General features: G+C 38.1%; 1 protein-coding gene across 1 annotated transcript; it reads left to right on the top strand.

Moving 5' to 3' along the window:
• The first annotated feature begins 455 nt into the window (after positions 1-455).
• Positions 456-10,665, top strand: SLC10A2 (solute carrier family 10 member 2). The gene is made up of 6 exons (XM_057400328.1): positions 456-1,016; positions 4,339-4,457; positions 5,564-5,652; positions 7,907-8,082; positions 8,668-8,825; positions 9,887-10,665. Exons 1-6 carry the CDS (start codon positions 595-597, stop codon positions 10,018-10,020), a joined length of 1,098 nt encoding a protein of 365 aa, XP_057256311.1. The 5' UTR covers positions 456-594; the 3' UTR covers positions 10,021-10,665.
• The last annotated feature ends 1,261 nt before the right edge of the window (positions 10,666-11,926 follow it).

Here is an 11,926-nt window from a genome sequence, read left to right as displayed (position 1 = left end):
GGTAGAGTTATCACTGTGCACCAGTAGTAACTTCTAGAAATACAACCAAATGAGAATCCCACCACAACTAAACAAGCCTGTGTGCCACAGTGAATGCTGCATCACTTAACAAGGGTTGCAGCTTCAAATCCTAGCTCAGGACCTCTACTTGTGGTTTCCTGCATCTTGGTCTCTCACCCACAGACCCCTGTAATGCCTCTGACAGTGCATGCATGAGTGACTCTCCCGGAGGCATGCAAGAAATTCAAAGAATGAAGTGTAAACTTTATCTTCCTCCTGTGATTCTCATTTCATGTGCTCATCTACACCACAAGCCTCCTTTGCACCCTTAAAGATTAACATAGCTATTCTCTTGATGTGGGATTCCTCATTATCATATGAATAAATGATTAATTGTCATTGCACAAAGCAAGTGCAACTTTTATAACTATATGAATCAGCACTGTGCCAAACCCTGCAAGAATAGTAAGAGTGTTCAAGTATTTATTGCACTTTATTGCTTCCTGGATCATTTAAAAGCAGTCACTGACAAACAACAATTTACACAGGCTTGAAAGTTTGCCTTGGATGTACTGAGCGGTTCTGTATTTCAAAATGCAGGCATATCTTCTTTCCCAGCAATTTAACATCAGGCCTTTGGCAGAGAACTCCACAGCTTGTCCAGCAAATGCTACTATTTGCAATGGCACATCTTGTGTATTACCAGAAGATAATTTTAATGAAACTTTGAGTGTAGTTTTAAGTACTGTTCTAACGATCATGCTGGCTTTGGTGATGTTCTCCATGGGTTGCAATGTGGAACTTAAGAAATTCTGGGGCCACATAAAAAGACCCTGGGGTATTTTTGTGGGTTTCCTTTGCCAGTTTGGGATTATGCCTCTCACAGGCTTCTTGCTGTCCCTGGCCTTTAACGTGCTTCCTATTCAAGCTGTTGTGGTGCTGATCATGGGATGCTGTCCAGGAGGCACAGCCTCCAATATCATCGCCTACTGGGTGGATGGAGACATGGACCTCAGGTAAGACCAGCTATTCCCTAATTAGTTCATCTGGCTTTTTACTCTACTTTATATTGAGAAAGACTCTCTGCTTTTTTTTCTTAGTTTCCTGGCCCATGCACAGAGAACCTTTTTTCTTGTAAAGATGTTTAGTTACTGTAATAGTAGTAAATATATACAGAATAGCAAATATCCTTGGTTCAGTGAGAATTCATGAAGAAAATACCACAACAGAATTGTGTACATTAGAAAATGCATTTATTGTAAATCTTCAGATTCTGTAGAAAATAGCATTTATGAAGACCACTAAGATACCAAGGGTTATGAAATCTTTGTCCAAGTTAGAACTAGTTTTGTGATTTTTTTGTTTCTCCCAACATCTTAGGCATAAAAAAGAAAGAAATATGTGCAACAAAGGATTTTAGGATCTGAATCCTCTGTACTAAATAGTGGCTGTGCAATAGTTCTTGAAGTAATGTTTCTTGAGTAAGACCACCTGTGGACAGATATTTTCCCTCCTTTTGTGGGAAAAGACGAATAGACAGGCATGGATTATCTCTTTGGGAACTAATACAAATGAAAATCACTTGCAGTCATTCTATTTGCTCCTGGCACTTTCTGCAAAGTCCTCAAACTGAAGGCAAGTTTTACAAGCTAGAAGGCACTGTCTAAGGCAGCCCTGCATATGGGGGCAATGAAAAAAAACCTTTGTGACAAAGTGTGGTGGTCTCAATGACAGGGTGCTCTGAACTCAGAAACAGATATGTAAGGCACCTGGCATGGCCTAGGACATCAAATACACAGGAGAAGTGAACCCTACTCTTGATACAAATTCCATGGGGGGTTCATTAACTCTAACAGCCTTTAAAAATGAGCCGTCTTTTGATATTTATATCCTGATTACTTTTTTGTACAAAAAAAAAAAAAAAATCAAAACCAAAAAATAAACCCAAAACTAAACAGGATCATTTCTGTTTCCCACAGAGAAACATAAATTGTAGCATTCCTCCAATTTATCATATTCCAGTCTGAACTAGAAATGGAAAAATAATAGAAGTAAGAAAGATGTGGAGCTAGGGCAAATAGACGAAGAATGTTAATATTTGTGGCTTTAATAAGACATTTTTTCCATCCTTTGAAAATAGTGAGCTTTTCTGTCATATGCAGGTGTTAATGTAATACCAGCTTTCGAACTATGCATGAGGTCAGCTCTGCTAATCACCAACTTCCTCACTGTGGAGAAAAGACCTATGACATTAGGGAGGTGTAAGACACCTAATTTCAATAAATACAGGTCTAAGAAACCACAGATGGAAAGATATCCAGCACAAGTCTGAAATCCTGTCCTAGTCTTTCCTTAGAAGAACGTACTGAGCTAAACTATGCTTTCCCAGCTCTGTGTGTTCAAAGTCACACTACTGAAACCAATGGTAAAAGTGAGAACCAATGAGAAACATAAATATGAGTAGGGTTTATATCCCAGGATGCTGGCAGAGGGTGAAGTAAATTGAAAATACCTATAAAAGGTTGTTCTTCAGGTAAAGACATTTACCTTAAGAAATCAAAGGCTTTTGGTCAGTACCTTTGAGACAATAACTCAGGGACCAGAGAATATGTGACCTACAGCAGAAACAGCAATGCAAGTGTCTTCAGTTCTTGATAAAAAAATAATAATGTAAGCAGCTTGGCTGGTTTCTAGAGCCAGCACATTATGATAGAAAACCCACCTGTCAGAGCAGACAAGGTTTTGGTTTTAGCTGATGATATTTTATGTTTATACATAGCAATCCATGAGAATTGTCTACAGTCCTGCTTCAAAACTTCCCAAAGCAAACAGACCACAAGTCAGAGCAGGAATTTGTTTTCTACTGCTCATATAATCACAGGGAGATGAAGGATGAATTTTTATATGTTTTTTCAGTAACTCAGACCCAGCTTCACATAGGGAAATCTGGTTTTGACATCTCTTGATATTTCACAAAAACAACTGATTCTGAAGCACCGTCTCCTCCACAGCAACCCTAGGAGTGTCTGTGAGAACAGAGACTGGGGTTAGGGAATGTGCAAACTTTGGAGCAGGGTACAGGGACGGTACGAAGATGTAGGAAATGTGGAGGTAGGAAAAATAATCTCTTTTATCCATTTTATCCAATCCCCTGGGAGCTTCTGTGAGAACAGGGACTAGAGTCAGACAATGTGCAGACTGGAACAGGATGTATATACAAAGACAATATGAAAATGTAGGAAATCTGGAGGTAGGAAATAATAAGCTCCTTTATCTATTTTATCTTAATTGTAGCCAACATTTCTTTTTTTTCTCTGTGTGTACAAACTTTCTAGCCTGAGGCTCCTACAAAGTTCTGTGCAATGACTGTGAAGCAGAGAGTTAAAGGGTCAAAAATGAATGCCGATATTCCTGTTGTTTCTGTCTTAATTCTTCTAGATTTCTCTGCACCTGCCCAGTTTGTGGACAGGGTCAGTAGACCCTTTTCTGAGGACCAGCAACATAAAAGAAAAATCAGAAGTGAGACTCAAAAGGAAGTTCCCAAAGTCCCTCAATCAGAGCCCTCTCTCATTGTTTTTATGTCAGAGGAGTGTGATTTGTAGACGTAATTTTATCTATTCTGCTCAGATTCTGAGAATTTCCACATTATTTTAGCTATCTTCTCTTTTCCTCCTTCTTCATTCCTGTCTCAGAATGCATCTGCCAGTACAAGGTGTTTCAGGCCTGATGGTTTCAAGATTTTATATTTTAAAACAGAAATGTTTTTGCACAAACAAAGGAAGCAGCAATACTTATGCTAGGCTTCACTAGGTAGCTCTTGTCACCTACTCTTTGGCCTAGAGCAAAACAAGCCAGAAAAGGGAATTTTATTGCAACACACAACCTAGACAGTATTTTTTTATTTTCTTTTATTTTTTATGTTGTTGACTTTGGAGTGAAATTTTAACACTCCAGAAATCCTGGTATAATGGAAAACTCCATTCAATGCCGATCTGATCCTGTCCAGCTTGCCACCCTCTCAGAAGCTAGTTGGACAGGCAGCATGCAGACAGACTGGCTAACAGACCTTCCTGATGGATGCCTGTCTGACTGCCTCATTTACACTGCAAGTTATTGTCCTGTGGCTGCAGAACACGTTGATATTTTATGTTCCTCTGTTTTCAGCAGAAGCCATTCCTTCCAGTTAGCCTTTTTCTAACCTCAAATACATGATAAATAGACTGTAGTCAGCAGCATTTCCTGCCCAACATTTCATAAGCTGTGAAGTCATAATAAGAAAATTAGGAAGACTATAGACTAGCATGAGATAAACTGTCCATCCACCCAATTTCTTTGCAGCATCAGCATGACAACTTGCTCCACACTACTTGCAATGGGAATGATGCCACTTTGCCTCTTTATTTACACCAAGATGTGGACTGATGCAAACGCAATTGTACTCCCCTACAACAGCATTGGTGAGTCCAGTGAAGCAGCACTTCCCCTTCTCCTTTATGCCATCCTTATGAGGAGTTATGAAGAAATTACCCCAGATTTGAAAAATATTTATCCTCCTACTTTCTAATAGCTTCCATGGGAATTAGGTACCTCAATCACTTCACGTCATCCACCGCTCTGCAGAACAAAGACTTGAAGTCATTATAAATATTATACAGATATTTATCACAAGATTGTGCATGTTTTTCTTTCCAAATGGTTTGGAGACCTGCAAGGGACTGGGTTAAGAATATAGAATCATTTGTACGTGAATAGCTACTTCCCCTGGATGAAAGTGTTTGTAACAGCTTTAAATCACAATACTGCAAAGTGCAAGTGCTGAGGCCATAATCTGGCAAAGTACTTAAGCACATGTGGATAATTAAGCAAGTGATTAAAACTGCTGAGTCTCTTTGAAAAGCTGCAATCTACACCGCCAGAAGTGGCTTCATTTGACATCCTGTCGAAAATCTCATCCAGCTACAAAGAAAAAATAGTCAGAGTTTGGAAATACATGCTCCAGTGCTTTGCAGAGCTGTGGCCCTAGTGCTTATCAAGTGTGGTTCCATGTTGTGCTGATCTTAAAAACCAGCAGAATCACTTTTATATTCTTCAATTTCATTTCCTATTGTTCTGGGGGAGAAAAAATATCACATACATTGCTCGTGCTTTCAAAATAAATACTGGAGGGGGGAGGACAAGACAAAAGAAGCTCTAAACCATTTGTTGATATGGTACAGTAGCAAAACACCTGCAGACAAAATGAACATTTAATATAGGTACTCATATCACAGGATAGTGATGATTAGCCCACTCAAATTTCTGTCTGCCTTTCTGATGCAGGTGAATGAGCATGTAGCTCAGCAGAATGGCAATTACGGCAACAGGCTGCCAAAGGTAACAGACTCCATAGAAAAGCAAATAGACAGGTGTGGGTAGAGCATGGATGCATGCTCTGGGGTGCACATACCAAAAACAGCCTTTGAAGGCTTGCTCTGCACCCCCAGACATGCTGCATGGTGTCAGTCTTCCTGACATGAACTTCTGCACGATACTTGGGCTTAACTTCTCTCTTCTTTTTTTAAAGGAATTTCACTGGTAGCTCTTGTAGTTCCTGTTTCATTTGGAATATATGTTAACCACAAATGGCCTAGAAAAGCAAAAATCATACTTAAGGTAAGATATATATAAGGCTGAAGCATTAGATTTATGGACAAATTATGGAATCAGCAGCAGTACATTGCTATTCATAACATTAGTGTCTGACTTTATAAGAGTAGGGAAGTTTTCAGCAGGAAACAAATGAGATGCTTCAGAAATGTGCTGCTTTTCCCTGCACAAATATGCATGAGTTGCATACATTATTTAGAAACCATGATTATCCAAAGAGCCTACTTTTATCTTTGGCTGCAACTGTGATAATAATTGAGTTCAGTTCATAATGTAAACTGAAATTGAAGGAAAATCATTCAGGTCAACTAGAAACGGTTTTTACTCTGCAAGGTAATAAAAAATAAAAATATTCTGGGTTAAAGAAACCTGCAACTTTCTATTTTTAAAACAGTTCATTGATTTATGTGGGCAATTCTGAGTGTGAAGTCAATTTTCATTTAAAAAAATTTTCAAAATATTCTGACTGCTAAAAATCTAAGAAAACTGTTCAGAAAATTCAAGTATATTTGCAAGATAGTTTCAGATGCATCAAAAAATGATTTTATTTAAAAACAATTGTCCTCAAAAATAATAATAATGATAATAAATTGGATGTAATCATATAATAATATAAGATTATGGAAAAATATTATATTTTATGTTATTATATAAATTATTTACTGTTATTTTTATTGAATATTATTATTATTAAAATAGCTGTTTAGTGTTTACAGCTAATTTTAGTGTTAACAGCCAATTAATCATTCTTATCAGTAGGTTTAGGCTGAAAATGACTGCCATATTCTGAGTACCCTTGGTATTTGTTTACCATTCTTACTTAACACATATATTTTCTAAATTTTCTTGAAGAAAACTACACTGACAACTTGTTATTCTACCTATGTTTTGTTATCATGTCTCTTCTGTTAGTTCAGGAAACACAGAACACAAACAAGATTCTTTTAAATCAATTAATTTTCTCAGACTCTTAGTTTTTTCTTTTCTATTTTTAAATGCACTCACAGTACTTATGAACTTGGATACTATTGAGTGCTGGTTTCAAAACTGTACTGTTCCTGTTTAATCAGTTAAGGGAAAATCATGGACTTAAACTCACATGAAAAGAAACTCTACTTGCTCTCTCAGCAAAACACTGTTTTGTCCTCTTTCTTACCAAGTGGGTGAGCAACCTACAGCAGGGTCCATTTTGACAATTTGCTTTATGCAGGACAATGAAGCATCAAGTGCAATTGAGCTATAGCTGTCAGATTAAGGTCTGTATAGTGGGAAATGGAGATAAGAGCACAAGGACAGTGTGCCAGGTGAAAAAAAAGAGCTTGTCAGGCCAGACCATGTTTCTTCTTCCTAAGTGCATGTGGTTAATAGCTCAGTCAAACAAAAGTATTTGTTTGCTCAGTGCTCTTAAAGAGGCTTCAGCCAAAGTCTGATAAAGCCAGTTTAATGGAAATACATATTTAGCTGAGAAATGGATTACCCTAAGATTAGCCCCAGAAGTCTGCCAGTAAGATCCCTGGCAACATATGCCATAAGGGCAGACATTTCTCTTGGATATTAAGAAGAGGCTTAGTTACCACATTTTTGGCAATTGATCAGTGGTGAAGATCTCGGCATATTCAGCCACAGGAAATAAAATCAACTCAGTGACTACATCTATGTAGAAATGCTATACAAACCCACAGTTTTCAAACACAAATTTTCAGCCATGTTAAATATTTACCCCTCCACCTGGAAAATAATTTGCTATCACTAACAGTCTAGGATATAGTTAGCATACGTTATAATAAGCCCTAGAGTGCAACTGCCGACGAAGCGGGGAGGAAAAGTGCATTCTATCAGCTATGAGGTTGCCAGCTTCCCAACAACTCTGGAGAAATTTTTCTAATGTGTGCACCACTCCTTGCTCACATCACACCTATGAAATTAATTTTAATCTCTAGTTCTAAGTACAATTATTACCAAGGCTTCAAGAGACTAGTTTTACAGGTATTTGCTATAGATATCTATTATAGCTGTGCCTCGATCTTTATCCGTCGTAACACATTGAAGCACATCGTACATCTCCTCTCTGGGAAAAACAGCAGCTATCTAATCTGTCTACCTACTGTGAATTATGTTGCTGTAAACTTCAGGGTTTTATGTTTAATAAGAAGTTTCAGTCACTCAGAGACACTCACAGGCATGTTTGACACCATGTTTGATGCCACTGGATTTTGTTGGAGTCTCTTACTCACACAGTCCTTCCTCTTTTCCCTGACAGGTCGGTTCCATTGTGGGAGCAATCCTCATTGTGCTCATTGCTGTGGTTGGGGGAATACTCTATAGAGGCTCCTGGATTATCTCACCCAAATTATGGATCATTGGAACCATATTTCCAGCAGCTGGCTATTGTCTGGGATTCTTTCTGGCCCGCTTAGCTGGTCTGTCTTGGAACAGGTATGGAATTCTCCACGAAAAAGACCTGTAGCCTTTTTCAACTGTGAAAAAAAGTTTTTCTGTAATGATTAATAAATGCTGAGAATCTTCCCTAAACATTAGCTATGCTCAGGGTCACTCATTCCCCAAACCTGTTTCTAGGATAAAACTTTACTTGTGCACATTTTTATACACAGATTCTGACTATACTATTTCCTCCAGATGTTCATACATCTTCCCCTGCTGTGCCCATGTACTCCACTTCAAATTAATGAAACAGACTTGACTTATAAGTGGGTTGGGAATGCAGTAAAATTTCTCATGAAGATGCAGCAGCTTGGAGTCTAGAACATCATTAAAAGAGAGGGAGGTAGTGCCACACATGTGGCTTGAAGGTGGATCACGGTCCCTTACAATTGCTGAACTGGCATAAATTGTTGTGTTCTGGTGGTAAGAGCCATATGACTTGAGGAGAGTTTTGCTGACTACATGAGCTGAAAGATACAATTTTCCTAGTTATCCATTACTGTATGTTTCTTGCTTATCTAGATTATTGCAAAGCATAAGGCTGCTATTTCACAACTGTCTTTGTATTATTCTCTTTAGATGTCGTACAGTGTCTCTGGAAACAGGCATGCAAAACACTCAGCTATGTTCAACTATAGTACAGCTCTCATTCACTCCTGCACAACTTGAACTGATGTTTACTTTCCCACTCATCTACAGCATTTTCCAGCTGTTGCTTGCACTACTGATTTTAGGAGGTAAAGTATATCTATTTTCTATGACAGAGTTGTAATTATGATTATTATCAGTCCCATTTTTCATGAATATGGAGAAAACAAGAAGGGATAAAAATAATCAAATGGAAAATAGTTAAGTACATAATGATTATTAAGCACTACCACTGTGGTGTTGCCAGTACATAAGTAGGAATATACAAGGCTCAGTTCAAAATTTGGAAGACCCTTTTTTTACAGCACAAGGGAGGGCATCTCCACCACCTACAACTAGGCACATGAGACTGCACTGAGCACAGAATTGTTACTATCTTTAGCAAAGGAAGGCCAAACGCATCTTCTTCCACTGTTCAGGGTGCCTGAGTGCTCAGCTGCTCAGCAGGGCCATACCCACAAACTCCCCTCCTACCAGACGCTGAGGTAATAGGCATTAGTTTCACAACTAATGTGAGAAAATATCTTCCCTTAGAGGTAAAGGTCCCTTTTCCCTCCCACATACACCTCCCATGTGTTGCACTTGTGCTACTACAACTAACCTACCAAAGGTTGGGACCTTGTCCCTGTTGCTCACACCTGAAACAAGCTGTTGATTGTTGAGCTCCCACTCCCAAACCAGCCATCTTACCCAACACCAGAGCACTGTCCCAATGACACAGCCTGTGGTGTGCAGCCCCAACTCCAACCTCTCTGTCAGGCAATGGTGTGGGGACAGACAAACTTTGTCCCAGGTCCTGTCAAACAGAACTCACATGGAAGTAAAAGTCAGTCCCATAGACCCAGCCAAGAACCCAAAGACTTCCCAAGTGAGACAGGTAATGTTTTAAAAAGTCACTGCACACAACAGGAGCACAAAGCGGTCAAACACCAAACACGGATTTAAAATGTTTTCCTTGTTATTTTCTAAAAGTACTTTTCCACCAATGAGTGCTGTTGACATAAAACAGTTAAACATAGCTTTAAAGAAACTGTTTGCTTTAGCAATGTAAGGAAGGAAAATGTTGCATGGGTACACGTTACTACAAGTGTCCTTTCAGGCAATTTTTTGTAATTTCTTTATTTAATATGAAATATATACCAATCTCCAGGCTACCGTATTTACAGAAGACATCGGGTCAAAACAAAGACAGATATCGAGAAAACAGAGCAAAAAGAGGCTTCAAAATCAACATCATCACATGCTAACGTAAATGGAGGATTTGTACCAAATGAAGACAAATAGACAATTATCTCTGTTCTCACCAGCTAAAAGATATATGGTTTACTTAAAACTATTTTTTCACATGCCGCTGCTTTATGGAAATATTTAACAAAAAGAAGTTCTGTTGATATTGTACAGTAAGATTTTAAAATTATTAACTTATGAAAGATTTCTACTTTGATTTTTAACATGGTTTCTGCCACGATTGTTGAATCTGGCTTTGAACCTAATTCCCTATAAAAGATATTTAATGTTTTTTTTATGGCTTATTTAAAGAAAGGCAGAATAAAGGTGGGCTATTGCTAAAAAAACAAGCAGATATTTGCATTACCAACGCCAGCCATGATCCTGCAAATCCATCTGCTAGTGTTAGCTCACACAACAAAGAGAACACTTTTAAAAGTGCCCTAAGCAGCAACAGGATTTGATGTGGAAGATCTGATAAGGCTGGAGGACTTTCACTGGACATGAATCAACCATGAAATTGGAACAAGCTAATAATGAAATAAAGTTTCATGTAGGTCAGCCTGGGCAGACTAAAGTCATTACACTGTACTAATTGGTTGAAGCATTAATTTGCACTAAAGCTATGATTTTAACAAGTGCAAGGTACCTTAGAACTATTTTTCTCCCCTAAAGTAATAGAAAGTAACAGCTTTGAATCTTCAGTCTTCTAGGTGCTGGAAACATGAACAGAGAGAAAGCTGAGGGCATAAGCCTAGAGCAATTTTAGTGTGACAGCTGCATACAGACAAGCAGGCTGAGATTTTGGAAGTGTAAGAAATTATCAACTTCTGCACTGAAAGGGAGGCATTTGAAAGCAGAACAAAATTGTCCCTGATTTGCCCAGGGGTTTCACCACTGTTAACAGAAGACAATAATGTTTGTAGAGAGTTAGTTATATATTTTTGTTATTCCATGAACTCAATAAATTTGAATTACCAGGTGTCTGCAACATGTAGACACTGGTGTAGTTGATAATTTTAAGATTTTAACTATATGAACCACAGACAGAAATAATTGGATGTACACATACATTATTTGTCTTTGAAAATTCAAGAGTACATATGGAAAGCTGTCTTAAGTGTGTGGAGAAAATGAGTTATAATTCTAGGAGAAAAGTACAAAACAGTACAAAAACTAAACTTTTTGTGGCTGTAATTTTTTTATGGATACACTCAGTAACATTAGTCCTGTACGTTTTATGCAAAGAAAACATCCAGAGAACTTCAGATGAATGGGTGAGAGGTTGGCTGACCGAAAACTTCAAGAATGAGCCAACTATCAACACATGGAAACTATACACTTCTTTGTCATATTCAGGTGGACCTTCTGAGGTGTTGTGAATTAATGTGGCAGGTTTTTTACAAACACAACTGAAATGGTGGAATTTAAGTTCCCTACATGTAGCTTTCTACTGCTGCAGAAATGTGCCCAGTATTAAACAAAGCATAAATTATTACTACCTACCATATGTGGGGGAAAGAGTCTCAAAATGTTCCTGAGTTCTGGGAGGCTTGAAGCTGCTTCACTTTTGGGGGAGTTGAGAGTGGTCATAACCTCCAAGGAAAAGTTTAACACTTGGTGGGAGGTAGCACATAATGAGGCATGCTGTATTTTATAGAACAAAGATTAAACAGGAAAATATAGTGAAGTCTGTTATGGAATAATCATAAATGTGCAACAGCACACTCATGGAGAAAAGGATAAGTTGCTAACATCTGTAGTAAAAAAGCTATTGTCTTTATCCTGCATCCATCAAAGAAAACGGGCAGCAAAAGTTAGTTCGGATCATGTCTTTCTTACACACCATGCTGCTACTCTTTCTCCATGCTAAACTTCAATGCTTCCATGCATATTTTTAAAGCATTTTGAAAATGTATTGAAGAATAATAGTTTGTCTTGCTCATACTCTGTGTGTGTGTAT

This window comes from Pezoporus wallicus, unplaced genomic scaffold, assembly GCF_028554395.1.
Source record: "Pezoporus wallicus isolate ANWC-B61680 ecotype Strahan unplaced genomic scaffold, APGP_CSIRO_Pwel_v1 contig_6846, whole genome shotgun sequence".
Taxonomy (NCBI): Eukaryota; Metazoa; Chordata; class Aves; order Psittaciformes; family Psittacidae; genus Pezoporus; species Pezoporus wallicus.
Note: the sequence above shows the minus strand (reverse complement) of the source record. Positions and strands in the feature narration are given on the sequence as shown.

What these genes read in the sequence shown, in the direction of transcription:
- SLC10A2 (XM_057400328.1), top strand. Translation starts at nt 595, where the DNA reads ATGCAGGCATATCTTCTTTCCCAGCAATTTAACATCAGGCCTTTGGCA. An exon ending in ACTCCCCTACAACAGCATTG is followed by an intron (nt 4,458 to 5,563) that starts GTGAGTCCAGTG and finishes CTTTTTTTAAAG; the next exon opens with GAATTTCACTGGTAGCTCTT. An exon ending in GCTGGTCTGTCTTGGAACAG is followed by an intron (nt 8,083 to 8,667) that starts GTATGGAATTCT and finishes TATTCTCTTTAG; the next exon opens with ATGTCGTACAGTGTCTCTGG.